The following is a 16696-nucleotide window of genomic DNA, read 5'->3' as shown; positions in this document are numbered from 1 at the left end:
AGACACGTAGGTTCGCGAGGATACAGCTAGTGAAAGGCTGACAGCCAATGCTCCGCAACAAAGGCTGCCAAGGCAGCGGAGGAAGAACAATTCAAACCATTACGCATTTTTGTTCTGAAGGCCTTCCATACTGACACAGTTATGAAGCATCAGTTGGAGGCTGCAAGCCGACCTGCGAGACTGTTCTTCGTGCTCCCCCTGGTGAGGAAAGAACACGAGAGGATACAGGCTCGATACGAACACTGTAAAATCTAGTGAACGTATTAGGTGTCGCCCAACCAGCAGCTCTACAGATGTCTGTTAGCGAGGAACCACGAGCTAAAGCCGAAGATGAGGCAACACTCCGTGTGGAGTGCGCTCTCAAATTAAAGGGGCAAGGAATACCCTGAAGATTATAAGCCAGGGCGATAGTATCAACTATCCAATGAGACATCCTCTGCTTAGTGACAGCTTTCCCTTTCTGCTGGCCACCATAACAAACAAAGAGCTGGTCTGAGGTCCTGAGGCTTTGTGTGCGAACCACGTAGAGTCGCAGTGCGCGTACGGGGCACAACAAAGCCATGGTTGGGTCTGCGTCCTCCGGGGGCAGCGCTTGCAAGCTCACCACCTTATCTCTGAAGGGAGTGGTGGGAACTTTGGGCACGTAGCCTGGTCTGGGTCTCAGTGAGACAGCAGGACCAAACTAAAAGCACGAATCGTCAACAGAGAATGCATGTAAATCCCCTACTCTTCTTCATGGAGGCCAATGCTATCAGGGTCAGAGTTTTCATTGATAAAAACCTCAGACTCGTAGACTGCAAAGGCTCAAAAGGGAGACCTGAAGGCTTCAGCACCATGGACAGGTCTCGAGGAAAGAGGGAGGGCGCGAGGGGTTTAGCCTGCGAGCGCCTCTTAAATGTAATAATTAAATCATGCTGGCCAACTGATCTGCCGTTGATAAGAGAGTGATGAGCAGAAATAGCGGCGATATCAACTTTAATGGCGGAGGGACAGCCTACCATCTAACCTACGTTAAAGATATAAAAGCACAATGTTAATGGGCATTCTCTGGGGTCCTCGCGTTGCGAAGAGCACCGGGTGACGAGAAAGGTTTCTTTAAGCGCGTAAGCCCGTCTTGTGGACGGTGCTCGAACCGCGTCGATGGTGTTAGATACCGCTTGCGATAAATCACCTAAACCTTGCGCGCGCTCAACGACCATACATGGAAATCCCACAGGTCGGGGCGCGGGTGCCATAATGTGCCCCTTCCTTGAGAAAGAAAGTCTTTCCTCAGGGGAAATCGTCAGGGAGGGGCTGTCGCGAGGAGCATTAACTCTGAAACCCAATTCCTGGAGTCCAGTACGGGGCGACTAATAAAAGGCTCTCCTCGTCCTGCCTGACTTTGCACAGAGTCTGCGCAATAAAGCTCACTGGAAGGAATGCGTATTAACGCACCCCCCGCGGCCAGCTGTGTGCCAACGCATCCACGCCGAGGCTGCCCTCGGTAAGTGAATAAAATAGGCGACAGTGGGTATCGTCCGGCGACGCAAACAGATCTATCTACGCACAACCGAACTTCTTCCAAATTAGCTGGACCGTCTGGGGGTGGAGTCGCCATTCGCCGGGGGCGCAGCTCGGGAAGCGCGTCTGCCGCTGTATTGAGCGTACCCGGGATGTAAATGGCACGAAGGGACCTCAGATGCTTCTGACTCCAAAGGAGGAGATGACGAGCGAGATGCGACAGGTGACGAGAGCGCAAAACCGCCTTAACGGTAAATAACGCAACAGTCGCAATGTTATTGGTGTCGGCAAATACATCCTTCCCTCGCATCTCCATAGCGGAGCGTACAAGTCCCAGATATACAGCGCACCGCTCGCGGCAGTTGGGGTGCTATGCACACCCCTGAGACTGCAAGCCCGTCATACGTGGCTGATCATCCCGTGCTGAGGGCATTGCAATACACAGAATGCCAGGAGACCCCTCAGGGGCATATCTTCTATCGGAAATGCCGGGTCTACCACGGGGAAAAATTGAAATGACACGCAGGTGCAATGTTTACACGGTGTGTGTCGGTGTGCCACGCTCTCCTCGAGACTCGATCGTAAGCCAACGCTGAAGCGGTCTCATATGAAGCAGCTAGGGCGGCGTCACAGCCGCAGCATGCTGTCATATGTCCAGGAGCTTCTGAAATTGTTTCAGAGGGACCGCGTACTTCCCTCGAATTAAAGCGAGGCAAGTCAGAACTGACTGGTTGCGCGCTCTTGTAAAACACGCCAATTAGTCGATCGAGTCTTATTTCCATACTGAGAAAAAGGATCCTCTGCACGGGGCAAAGTTGCTCTTTCCCAGCCGACCTGAAGACTTAAACGAGCGAGATGCCGAAGCATTAACTCTCTGTGTTCGCGCACGTCTGCCAAGAACGGGCTATTATAAGTCGACGTAGCTAAAAGCAGAATGCGAACAACGCTCTCTCTCTGACATTTTAATGCCGTGACTATGGAGACACGGAGAGAGAGAGACAGCTCGAATGGTGCACTTAGTATTAATATGCCCACCCCACGACGCAGAGCGAAAAAACGGTCTAAAGCGAGGGGAGATGGACACATAAAGTACACGTCTTACAGGTCTAAGGCTGCAAACCGATCTGAATATTGAAATACGAGCCTCGGCGTTATCATCCAAAAAGAACACCTTCGTAGAGCCGGTGCGTAAATCAAATCGATCGTAACCCGCCGCGTATTTTGGGTACTATGAGATAAAGGCTGGAAAAACCCCATCATCATCATCTCGGTAAGAGGGACCGGCTCGAACATCCTTCGCCAACAGGATATCGACTTTTGCACGCAGTACATGTGCATCGGACGCTTTCACCACAGTGAAACGAAAGCCCGAATTTTGGGGTGTGCCGGATTCGTAACCGAGGCGGATCGTGCGTAAAACCCAACGAAACGGGCTGGGAACTGAAGCCAAGCACCCAGGCACCGTACGAGGAGAAATAACGACACTACCGAAGTACCCGCGGTGGGGCAGCGAAGCGAGACAGGTGGGACTGCCGGTGCGTCTGCTGTGACAGCATAAACATCTACAGTATGTGTGTGTGACACTGACCTGAGCCCGCTGAGGGTAACGGTCGTCTGGTCTCCTCTACGGAGGGCGCAGACTCCGATGAGGGTGCTGGTGGTCCGGTCTCCTCAGCGGAGAGCTCGGACTCCTCAGGTCACCCTTTGGCGATAGAGGAGAGGTAGGGGAGCTGGTGTGTACCCGCTCACGGCTCTCTCGATCCTCCGGAGACCTAGAGAGGGAAGAGGAATGCACTCTTATGTGTGGTTAAGTGGGTACCGGCCGAACAGCCGGTGGAACATATGCAAACCAAGGATTTTCCACCCGACCCTCTATCGGGGGAAGGAGCTCCATCTCCTGAAGAGTGATCCTCTGCCAATCCGGGTCGCCCTTCACTGGCCACTTAAACTCCCGAATTTCACGGGAAGCGGCTAAGCGGGCGGGGCGAGCTGCTGACGACCGGTTCCCCTGCGCTGCCGAGATGGGGTCCGAGGAGGGGAACGGAGGTGGTCGCCGCAGGACGCCGACGGCGAGAGGCAGACTGAGGAGCCGGCGTGGTGGACCAAGGGCAGCTCTCTTCCGCCGGGGCATGACCTAGGAGATCGCCTCAGTCTGCGCAGCGGAGCTGTCCGACTCCCCTGGCTCGCCGAAGAGGCCGGTCTGTGAGACAGGAGCATTCAAGTTGTTCTCGTCTGCGTCCGTCATGTCAGCCAGACACAGCCAAAGGTGGCGATCTTGAACCACTGTGGTGGACATCGCACGACTGAAGGTCGCGGGCTCCCTCGTAAACCCTTGGTGAGCCTGCAGCAACGTTATTGCGTGCAGGGCCGAAGCCGCCTCTCCGGCATGCCTGATGGGCAGCGTCCGTAACAGGACGACTGTCTACAAACACGGGAGGAAAGGGTTGGGTGGTCCCTCCAGGAACGCATCCCGCTCCACTGAAGGGGTCCCCGCCCTTAGCGGCTCCGTTGGTGAGGGAGGTGAGGGGTGAAGCTGAACGGCCGGACGGCCGCAAATCACGTCAGCTCTTCGTGTCGCGGGAAAGAAAGGCACAGGAGGAGAGGACCGAGAGGCCCGAGCAGCTCCGAAGTACCAATCATGTGGGCGGGACGGTTCGGGCGGAGAGGGGTTAACCTTTCCAACTCTACCGTCTCCGCCGCTCGCGGGCACGGCCGCCATCTCCGGAACGACTCTGCCTCGGAGGAAAAATGGACACCCCTCTGATGCTGCAGAAGTGACGGGACCAGAAGGAGGTCCAATGGATTCGGCAGACATCGTAGAACACGACTCTGCAGTCTCCACCGGAGCCTCAACCGGCTGAGGATGAGAAGGCCGGTAGGCGGAGGACGCATCCTCCATCCTACTCAGCGTAGTGACGCGAAGGGCGCCCTGCGAGCGCTTGACAGCCACACCATGGCGGCGTCAGCACTGCAAAGGCGCGGACAGCGTTCCCGTAGAAACGACAGTCGTCTCCGCAATCCAAGAGGGTTATGCTCTCACAGAGAGAACAGAAACTCTCCACGAACGCAGCCCCGGAGTGCTCGATGCCTGAGCACGAAGACAGCGCTCGTGACCGTCACTGGAACCCTTATACTTCTCGCATCCAAGATCGCACGGGCGAAAAGCTATCCTGAAAAGGACGCTGATCTCCGCATATACGAGAGAGTGGCTGCCTTTAAAAAGACACAGAGCTCTCACGTATCACTCTTTTAGGGAAATCACTCTTTGGGTGCTCAGCTGATGATGCGCACAGGGAAGGCAACGCACACACTAAACTCAAAACAAAAAAGATGCAGAGCCGTGGAATACTGCGAGCGTCCGCTGTGTTAGTACTGCTTGTCAATCAACTTCAGCAACCGTTCCCAGAAGAGCAGAGAGTAGCTTCTCAGTAGCAGATAAAGCCGGCTTTCGAAGCGAAAAAAGCTAATTTCCTTATTTGCACCTGCTGCTTATAAAGGCACCTGGCGGGGCGGCGCCAGCATTATGCAAATATCTCAATGCCAAGTTCATTGGCGTTTTAGTAGTAAACGAAGCAGATTGGTCTCTCTAAGCGAGTTCCCAATTCGTCGGTCACGACGTGACGTCGTAGTGACCGACTGAAAGGGAACTGGATCTTTCCTATTTTCTTACCATTGTCGCTCGGGGTTGGGGTTAGAATCACTTTCTGTTACATTTTTAGACATCCTAACCCAAACCCCAACTTTAACCCTAACTCCAGGCGAGAATATTAAAAAAATTGGGGGGAAAAAACGAGAAAACAATATATAAAATGACACGAAAAGAAAGTTGTGCCACGGACACAAAAAAATGTATAGAATTTCGTGCTCAAGAAATGAAAAAGAGAAGAATTTCGTGCCATGGACACAAATAAACTTATCACGTTTTTCGTGACTATAACACAACTTTCCGTGAGATCATGTTGTAAATGTCAATAGGTTGGATTTGACTCACACTTATAGCTTTTCCTGCCATTATTTAACCTTCCTGTTCCCAATGTAAGATTCCCAAAGTTAACTACAATACAAAAGAAAACACTGATTTCATAAAAGACTTACAAGTCATCATTTTGGTGCATACATTAAATGTTTTCATCTTCCTTAAGAAAAACATTCTTTTCTGAAATTTCAACAAAAGGCAACTCAAAATCTAGGTGATGATGTAACTAATAATATATATAATAGTATGTAATGTAATTCAGCCCCACAGATACACAAAACCCTAGTGGAAACACTAATATCTTATTTGATCACAGTATACATAGATTTTTCCATTAAATCAAATAAAGAAAATAGAAATGTTTAGCAATTCAAGTTTGCAATTACAACACATTTTTCCTTATTACCATCTCACTGTTCCTGTCACAAAAGCATATATTAATGTAAAAATACATGCTACGTGCTTTATCTGTATTGTTGGATCACTGTAAACTATTTCTGTAGAAATGACAGTACTGTCAGCTGTTTGCCAGTAACTTACTGTAGATTTAAATATGTTCTGGCAACAGTTTGTTCAAAGTTAAATGAACATTAAACATTAACAACACTGTTAAACCTTACCAGGCTTTTTAGGGGGTTAAAAAACTGGCAAAACTGTTGCCAGCTAGTTAGAAAAAGAAAAAAAAAATCTGATGCTGCACAAAAACTAAAAATTTATCAAAGCCAATGTTCTATCTAATCTTTGAAATGCTCAAGACTGTGAAAAGGGTTTAAAAAATCCAGTCCAAAATCACTTTTTATATTGAAAATAAGTCATTTTGTGTTTCCCCCCCAAATAAGTAACATCACTTATGAACTTGGCAATTAAAAAGTTACAATCATGGAATTTGTGTAAATACTTGGTAATTTTGATCAGTACTGAGGTTGATTAACAGATTTATTTAATAATATATATATATATATATATATATATATATATATATATATATATATATATATATATATATATATATATATATATATATATATATATTAATCTGATACATTTTTACAACAGTTTAATTTAGTAGCATTTTTGGGCCACAAACAACATGAAAGGGCAGTGAATTTGAACAATCCACAAGTGTTAACGTTGATAGGAGATGCTAAAAACTTGCTTATCAGGAAGCTATTTGGAATCTTACCTTTATGTGTTTTAAAGACAAAATATTTTAACAGTTTACTTACTCATAGTTGTGTTATCCATTTTCAGCTTTTAAACATACAAATCCACTATTATATTGTTAAACACAGCACGCTCCAGAGTAAACAAACAAACATATTGTTTGTATGCAATATGCATGCACATGTGTGTGTGCGTATGTGTGTTTTAATGCATTAATCCTTGTTTTCTGACTGAAGATGTAAACAGTTTTCAATAAATTGTGACGTAGTGCATCATGGGGAATGTAGAGGACAGTAATTTACCAGATAATATTACAGTTATTTCCCTTAATTGGTGCAAAGAGTAATTTACTGTAGTTTATTATTAGGGCAACATAACTGCACCCCATATCAGAGTAAAATACCTTTCACCGATGTTAAAGCTAAATACTGCCAATTTTTCAGTTATTTACCCGGAAATCTACAGCAAGGTTTAACAGTGAAGTATTTGTCTTCACAGAATACAACTAAAATAACAACAAATCTTTCTTGGAAACAAAATATGAAAGAATAAAACAGAAAAAGGTTGATGAGGATTTCTCGTTCCCAGAATGCTTTGCATGAGGCTTTTAGTTTAGTTTTATTCTGTATTTTAATTATTTTCAGAATTCAGGATTAATTCAAGTTTTAATTGTTCTTACAACTTTTTTATCTATCTTAAGTACCACAACAAGTCTATCTCTCACCATCTCATCATGCAATTGTACGGATTCACAATGCTCGACTAGACAGGGCAGTTCCCTTTCAGTCGGTCACTACAACGTCACGTTGTGACGTCTCCATTCCCTTCTTTCAGGGACTGAGGGTTACATACATGTTATGAAGTTATCCAAAGACTCGCCCACCCATTGCTGTCTCTAATTTCAAAAATAAAATTTCTACAAGCTATGAAGTGATCATTCAGTCAGTTCTTTCCTGTTTCGTACTCATTCGCTTCCTGAGCGCTTAAATGCAGTGAAGTTAATATGTCCTCTTCTTTTTTACCCATCATATAGATTAGGCTATTCACTTAATTTTTATTCGCCTGCGTCTCCAAGCCTGATGTGATAGGAATCCTTTCAAAACGCTTGATCAATTTCAGCCAGTCATCTGCTTTAAATGAGAATTTTCCAGCTGAGAAACTTGAAACTGAGATATAATGGTGTCTCGTCCTGTCTTTCTTTTAATTCGCTCTTCACACGATCCCACTTCTAACAACATTCTATGTTGTTTATTGGGAACAACAAAACCGTTTGTTTGAACACGACAGTCAGACACTTCTTCTAAAATCCATCCAGCAACATTTAAATCAATATCAAAATAAGGTAATTTCTCTATTAACAGATGTGGTTTATGGGGGAAGTTTCCCGGACAGCCAGGACTAAGCCTTAGTTAGATTTGAATATTTAAGTAACTTTTAAAAGCATAATTTATAAATAAAAATTACTCGTGTGAATCTTAGATTTCTTAGTCTTAGATTTCTTCAAATATGTTTAAACTAAATTTTAAAGATAGAGAATAGCATCCTCCACACCTCTACCCTCTCTGTAGATAAATTGTAATGAATCAATGCTATACGCCTTATTCAGTCCACCGCCATGTTGATTCTAAAACGAGGCTGTGAGGGACATATGACCTCATTTTGAGATAAGAGCAGCGCAAAGTAAAATCTGTTTTGTTATTAGCCTGTTGGTTAATCATCAATTTCTAATGTTGTAAGCATGTTTACTTTATAACTAAGTACATATCTCCAATTTGTAGAGATCACAAAAACCGCAAGTCATGTATACATTAAAAACTTTTCTCTGGGAAGTTTTTTGAGCAGGATTTAACAGAAGCAGGATTCATAAATAAATAACATATTGGGTTCATATGGGTTTTACCTTGAACAATTCTTGCACAACAAACTATTACTTAAATACTTTAGCTTGTTATCAAGTCAATCACATGTTATTAAGTCAATTTTCATGTCATGAAAAAACATAAGGAGAAAATAAATGGTACAAACTCTTATGATCTATACAAACTGGAGATGTAGACTTAGATGCCATAAAATATTGTTTTGTTGCACTATATTGGTGTTTTTAAGAATAATAAATGCTTACAACATGAGAAATAAGAGATAAGCCAACAGGTTAATATCCAAAACAGATATTACTGTACATAATGTGATAATCTCATCTCAACCTGGATCATATGCCCCTTGTAATTTTAACAATCCATGTTTTCTGAGGTTCTTTGTCCTGTGGAAATTTGTAAAACAATGTATTTTCTGTGTTTTTGTGTTAGTTTTGATGGCTGAATGACCAGCATCCTGATACAAAACAATATGTTTAAAGCGCACGCCCTGGACGTCCATCATGCCGATGGACTGAATAATGCGTACAGCCTCAGTCTGCTGTAAATCACTTCTTTAACAATTTTCCAAAACATTTCATAATTGATGACGCTAATGCAACTTAAAAAAAACACTGAACCTGAGAGTACTGCAACACACGTTTATACCACGTTAACCATATTAATGTGTTTGTTTGATTGACAACATGTATGAAACCCACTTTTAACACACAGTGATGTTCTTTCATTAATAAATATTTTGTCATTTGTATTTTTCCAGAAACACTTTGTATAGAGCCTTGATCAGCAAGTTTGTTAAACTTCAGCTTCATCTCAGCTACAGAATCACAGTTACACAAAACATCTCTCTGGTGTTTGTGCTGTTTTAACACTATCAACACACCAGACTGACTGTTTCATACAAACATCATTCACTCATACATCACGAGAAGAGCATGAAAAGATTTAGTAAATCCAGTAAATCTCTTGATCCTGTAGACGATGTGACAGTAATTGATGTGTAGTTAAATTCATAGAGAGAAGATAATACTCACAGAGAACTAGAGGAAGAGAAATCAACTCCATACTGATCTACTGATGACTGACACTTAAACATTAAACACTCTGTGTTAAAACCTCAAGACTTCCTCATTAACAATGTTTCTCAACTCCGTTCCTGCATATTTTGTATGTCTCTCTTATGGCCTCAGTTCAGTTCATGGAGATCGCTGCTAATGAGCTCATTATTTTAATCAGGTTTGTTAAATAAGGGAGACATACAAAATCTGCAGAGCAGTGGGCCTCCAGGAATAACGTTGAGAACCACTGCTCTATAGCACCATGTATAGACCTATAAACAATCTAACTGCTGATATTACCCACAACTCCTGAGAGGGAGGTGTTTAGTGATGTTTAAATATATTTGAAATCTATAACAATAAAATCTAGTTTGTGACTTTTTCATCCAGCATCAAATGGAGTAAAACTACATTTATTTGTCACTGACTGCACATAATAATGGTGGTAGTGACAGTGTTTGTAAATTAAAGGAAACATTTTATTAGAAGCTGTTGAACATTGACGGCTTTCACACATTTGTTAATACCACAAAACAGAAACGGAACTGAAACTAAAACCACACTGAGCTCAACTTTTCCATCAGATCACTCATGCTGACTTTGACAATGATATATATGTACATATGAACGCAGTTATCAGTGATGCATTTTAACTACAAACAATAAAACTTCAATACACACAAATCACATATGAAAGTATATAAAGCAGTTTAACAAAAAAATACAATCAATGTTGCCAAGACTAAGGAGATGACTTCTGAAAACACAAAGTAGTCCATGGCCCCATTATGACATGGTGGAGAGGGTCAGCTCTTTCAAGTTTTCAACCTTACGTAGACAGAGAACACACATAAAAAACTGTGAAGAATCTCAGCAACGGCACTTTCATGCATACTAACTCGTAGCACCACAGTCAGGTTTGGGAACTGTAGTGCCCTCAACCGTAAAGCACTACAGAGGGTAGTGCCATCTGCTTAACACATAGAACCAAACTCCCTTTACTCTAGGACACATGTTCAGATTGCTGTCTGAGGAAATCAAAGAAAATGATCAAAGACCCAAGCCACAAACTTCCATCCGGCAAACGGTACTGCATTATTAAAGCCTGGACCAGCAGGCTCAGCGACAGCTTCATCCCCCTGGCCATCAGATCACTGAAGTCACATAAATAACTTACTTCCACCAATACACTGCTAGATTCTGTCCTGTATCATTGTATTGTTCTGCAAAATTCTGCATATACTGTATCATATTGTGTTATGCACATGTGTATAATGTATCTACTGTGACTTCTGTGTTTATTATTATAACTTGTGTACTTACTGTTGTATTACTTTGTTTAGCGTATTTATTGTTTTAACTTCTCAACTGCACTGCTGCCATGACTATGCAAACAAGATTTTAACTCCATGTACACCTGTGTCAAGGATGAGACAATACAATGATTTGATTTTGATTTGAAAACTGCACATGGTTCTGGCTAGAGGGGATACAGCTATGGCGAAATCTCGAAAAAAAAAATGTTTGTTTAGTGTTAGGTTCGGGGTAGAATTAGGATGAAAACAGGGCTCATCTGTCGAGATTTCATGAGATTTTGGCCATAGCTGTATCCCTTCTAGCCACAATCACTTCACATGGCTAATTAGCATATCAGAGTCTAAACTGCTAACAATACCAAACAACATGGGTGTCATATTCAATATTCTTCTAAACACTCTGTGGTCAATGAGAAAATGAGTCTTTATCCTACCAGAAGCATCTCAAAGTTAATGAACACTTTGTGGCTTTTGCAATCTGCCCTTGAAATTAGTGATGGCAGGGGTGCCAGAGAAACTTACGCAATTGATCTCATTCTCACGCTGTCTTACGCCACACATCCATTTTCTCATGCAGGCTCGTGCCCACCATTAACTCTTTTCCCGCCAGTGTTTTTAAAAAAAAGTTGCCAGCCAGCACCAGCATTTTTTTTTTCACAAAAGTTTAATGCCTTCCAGAAAATGTTCTTCTTTAAACATATAAACATACAATATATCAAATGAAAAACAAACCTTCTGCTTAAAAAAAAAAAATTCATCCTACCTTCATTTATTCTCTATTGTCATCTCTCAAATATGGGTAGGATTCTTCAAAAATACAAAATTTTTAGCAAAAAGCCGAGATAATTTTTGTGAAAGACATCTGATAGAAATTCTATTCAGAGCAATGATAGACCATGTGCTGCGTCTGAACTGTTTGGGGGAGGGGTTGCTTCCTGGTTGCATAAAATTTTCCATCTGGTGGATAATAGCAGTATTGCTTGTAATTGGCAGGGAAGTGTTTTCTCTTAATTGACGAGTAAACTAATCTTTGCTGTAAAAAATCATAGGGCACTGCAGTTACACTTTATGTGGTGCTGTGCAGACCTATCGGCTTATGAAATCAGAGTACTGCGAGAGCAAGTCGAAATGTTATGCAATGATCCTCCTTTACCATTTCTCTTGCGGTACTTTGATGTCATATGGCGATCAGTCTGCGCAGCACCATATAATGTTGATAACACAAAGCGTCAAGCTCTAGATGAGAAGCATGCCTACCCAGATTCCACGAACGGAGATACTTAAAAAAACCCTGCAGATTAAAGTACCCATCATTGATAAGTACTCCAACCCTGTGTGTACATGTTTGTGAGCTGTACAAGCTTGAGTGATGTTTGCGGTGACAATTTAGTAATAACATAGAAAAATTCAATGGATATTTGACATCTGTAAACAATAATATATTTATATACAGAATCTAAATATGGTCTTGACTGTTGCTTCAGTTTAATTCAGAGTACTCATTTGGTTTGGGGTGCTTCTCCTCTCTCTCAGTTGATGGACTTAAATAAATTTGCTGCCATTGGCAGTTATACACATTTTACAAAGACCATTATTCATTAGATTTTAGGAACTTTTTGACACTTTTATCAGGAGGTAAAGTAATAGAATGGGATAAAAAATAACAGAGACTTTAAGTTCTGACTGAATTTGTAATGTAAGAGTTTTCCACCAATTCAACACATTCAACATCCATAATATTATCAAATAAGTTGTTTGGCAAATGGTTTCTTTAGTAAAGAACTTATAATAATTTATCATTTTAGTCACCACTAGGGGGTTGATCTAAAAATCCACTCATCTGTGGGTGCATCCCAATTCAGGAGGTGTTTCTCAATGTCAAGGAAGAATCCTCGGAAGTCAGAATTTCAAGGATTCCACGTCATTGACATGACCGTCGAAGGACTGTTCGACAATCAAGTCCTTGGTTCGAAAAATATCCCATATACAGGAAAAGATGCATATGTGGATCATCATGCTCTCAAATCACCCACAATCCTATGCACGAATCCTATGCACCAAAAGCACACCTTTTCACTGACGTAATGACGCAATAACGTGCACTGGCTAGCCTGTTCCATTTACGTATTCTCCGAATGCTAAAGAGGAGCCTCGCCTAGCCTGAAGGAAGTGACTTGGAAAGACCAGTCCTGCCAAGGAAGTATCTCTGACATTGATAAACACCTAGGGTCTGCAGCCTTCCAAGGCCGTATTTGAAGGCAAATGACAAACAAAATTTTTTAGTTTTTGCAGCTATATGGACCAAACGCTGCATGGTTTAACCCATTATTATACTGTTTTCATAAAATTTTAGGTGAATCTCTCTCCAAATGCATTAAAATAGCATTTTATTATTGGATGATTGATTTTATTTCTCTAACACCTGGTGGAACCTAAAAAATGAAATGAAGAATTTTCACGAAGCTGTTATAAAGCTATTTTACAGAGTTTTATGCCATGACAGTTGTATAAAATCTCATATTCATGAAATTTGTCATGTCATGAGGTGTCAGTCTTATGAACATCCCTTCAAGTAAAGTGTTACCATTATGTCTGTGTTATTAAATGCATATGTGTGTATTTGAATAGGAAAAAATCAGGAGGAGAGAGACAGGTTGATTTCAATTTATTTTGCACATTTAACACTTTTCAATTAAATGCATATAATTTCAAAGACTCTTTATGAAGAAAAGTGGCTGACAAATCCCTCAGTGAGCGAGCTAAGGGTGACCATAATAAGCAAAATGAAAAAAGATGTTTAAGTAGATGAAGAAGAAACATTAGAAAAATCAAAGGACAGACACAGAGGAGCGTCGCTAATACAGTGAAATATAATACAAATTCAAGAGGCCACAACAAATACAACAAAACTCATCCATCATACAGACATCAATGTTATTTTATTCAGATATAATCCAGATATAGAGTGATAATGACAATATGAACAAATTTGTTTAAATTCAGTATAATAATCAAATGTAATGACCCAATAAATCAGACAGATGATTCACCTCTCAATCTACAGCATTTGATAACCAGCACGACTGTCGCTAACAGATATGGACAAACTGCCAGCGGAAAAGTGATCATGTTGAGAGCAAACACCTCCTGATAAACACCTGAAACAGAAACACATGTTATCATGCAGTATATCTAAAGAACAACAAACAAAGTCACTTGAGATCATTTCTCTAGACTCTCACCTCTGACTGAGATCCAGCTCTTTGGAGACTCTCCCTTCTCTGGGTGTTTACAGTAGTAGAAACCCTCATGTGACTTTGAGACTGTAGGGATGATCATCATGTCTCCTGTAGTCTGATTCTGCACCACTGATCCATCTTTATAAAATTCAGCTCTCAGATTAGAGGAGTTTTTCTCTCGATATAAACAGCGTAGAGTCAGATTTTGTCCTTCAGTCACAGGATGAACAGGACTGTCCAGAATCACATCAACATCTACAAAACAGAAGAAATGACTGATGATTATAAATTTAAAAAAATATATCAGAATCCTTGCAACCTTATACAGTAGCAATACAGTAGTAAAAGTAAAAGTGGTAGTGAAAACCACTTGGGAAACCTTAGCAGTCAAATAGCAACACTCTGGCAACCATCTGCATTTGCCCTGTGTTGTTTAAAGTCTGTTTAAAGTCATTTCAGAGAACTGTTTCTAAACACATTATACATTTTAGAAATGTATTGTTTAAACACATTGTATTGTTTACAAAGACTGTGAACTGTGTAGTACTGAATTGTGGAGTTACACCGTTAAACAGTTTTCAGGATAAATTGGGGTGGGTGATCCACAGAGTATGACCTCATCTCTAATACAATCATGAGCATCCATTCAGGTTGTAGCGCTATTTGATAGTTGAGAGACTTTCCCGCGAGTGGACGTTGTTTCAGCGCTGACAGTGTTTGAGGGCAGAGATTTCAAGAATCCTGTCTGTTTTTCCAAGATTTTGATGAACTTAATGTGAGGATTTGGACAAAGAACGAACCCAGATGCAGACAAACTAAAATTATAATAATTTATTAACAAAAACAGGGAAAACAAAACCCCAGAGGGGGCAAAACAAGACAGGATAACACTACACTAAACTAACATAAGACTAAACATTACCAACAATAAACTACAAATAACAAACTAGACTAAATACTCGAAATACTCACAAAAGCAAGACTCGGGAACAAGACAGGGATTGTAACAAGACAAACGCGCACTGGACAACAAACACAAGTGCTGCGTCCGAAACCGCCTAATACATACTATATAGTACGCGAAAAGCAGTAGGCGAGGCGAGTAGTATGTCCGAATACATAGTATTCGAAAAACAGTATGCGAAAAGTACCCGGATGACCTACTACTTCCGGTTTGATTTTGCAGTGTGCATACGATGGACGCTTCACTATCCCATGATGCCCCGGACGAGTAGTTATCCAACGAAGAAGAAGATGCACGCGGCTGTTTTCGCGCTGAAATGACATGACGTGATGACGACGTATGTCACGTGATGTAGCAACATGGCGGATGAAGTACGTCCGAATCTCATTCATACTACCCGGATTCATACTATACAGTACCTACTGTTTTAACGCCAAGTAAGTAGGTACTTCATCTAATTCAGTACCTACTATACAGTATGCGGTTTCGGACGCAGCCAAGGACTCTTAAATAGGGAGAAAGTAAATTACATACACCTGGAAATCATTACAAATAAGGGATCGGGGAAAAAGTGACGAGACCCGGGAAATGCGTGGTTAGAATAATTAAATACTAAAACCACACATTTCCTACATAAACATGGTACTGCCAGGACCCCGAACACAAAGACTAGATGTAATAAAACACATGATTTCAGACGGGTCCTGACACTTATTTTATTTACTTGGCTTTTTAATAATTCATATTTGTCTGGGTGGTTTATCACATTTTTCTGTGGTGTCACAAACTGAGAACACATTTAATATCAAACTTTGCATGTACTTTAAGGTCTGCAAAAGTGAGTTTATATATATATATATATATATATATATATAGTTATTCAATAGCCACTAATTACTGAAATGAATGAATTTTGTTTATGAATTTATTCTTTATGCATTGATGGTAAAAATGTTCTGCCTCTAAAATGAATAAATAAATACAAACTCACTGTGTACTGAGATGTTAACAGGATGAAGTTCAACCATTTAGTTATTTAATTATTTTCATTAAGCATTTTCACTTTTTATAAACAGCATCTCTGTATTAAACAGCTAAACTTTACAAACCCTTAATTACACTATAAATTCAGCGCACAAACTATTTTTCCCGTCGTTAAATTAGCCAAAGTGGCATCGGACACACCCATTTAGACCATGCGCTGTGCACTTTAGACGATGCGCTTAGATCGTTAAAATAGGGCCCTACGAGTTACATACCACTTTGCATTGAAAAGTTAAATGTAGTTTTTGGTATATTCAACTTTCAATACAATTGTCGTTTAAATGTTTATATCTTACTTTATAATAATGAGATTTTGTTTGTAGGTCAGGTCCCTCTTGTAAAAGTAATTATGATCCAAACCATTTAACTTAGTAAACTACAGGTTGAACTGAAGTTTGTCGTAAGTTGAATATGACTTTATATTGTGGATGATAATGAATACAGATAAACAGACTCACCAGATACTGTCAGTGTAACTGCATTACTGATGTGTGAGTATCGTGATCCTCTGATCTCTGTTCCTCTACAGGTGTATTTACCTGCGTCAGACTCAATAACAGA

The 16696-nt window shown here is 41.2% G+C and overlaps 1 protein-coding gene across 1 annotated transcript in view; it reads right to left on the bottom strand.

Moving 5' to 3' along the window:
- LOC141281893 (high affinity immunoglobulin gamma Fc receptor I-like) overlaps positions 1 to 10719 on the bottom strand; it is a 33557-nt gene extending 22838 nt beyond the window's left edge. The window contains exon 1 of the mRNA XM_073813742.1: positions 10644 to 10719. Within this exon, the coding sequence (XP_073669843.1) occupies positions 10644 to 10719 (76 nt within the window). The remainder of the gene's footprint in view (positions 1 to 10643) is intronic.
- Between the last annotated feature and the right edge of the window lie 5977 nt (positions 10720 to 16696).

This window comes from Paramisgurnus dabryanus, chromosome 3 (assembly GCF_030506205.2).
Source record: "Paramisgurnus dabryanus chromosome 3, PD_genome_1.1, whole genome shotgun sequence".
Taxonomy (NCBI): domain Eukaryota; kingdom Metazoa; phylum Chordata; class Actinopteri; order Cypriniformes; family Cobitidae; genus Paramisgurnus; species Paramisgurnus dabryanus.
Note: the sequence above shows the minus strand (reverse complement) of the source record. Positions and strands in the feature narration are given on the sequence as shown.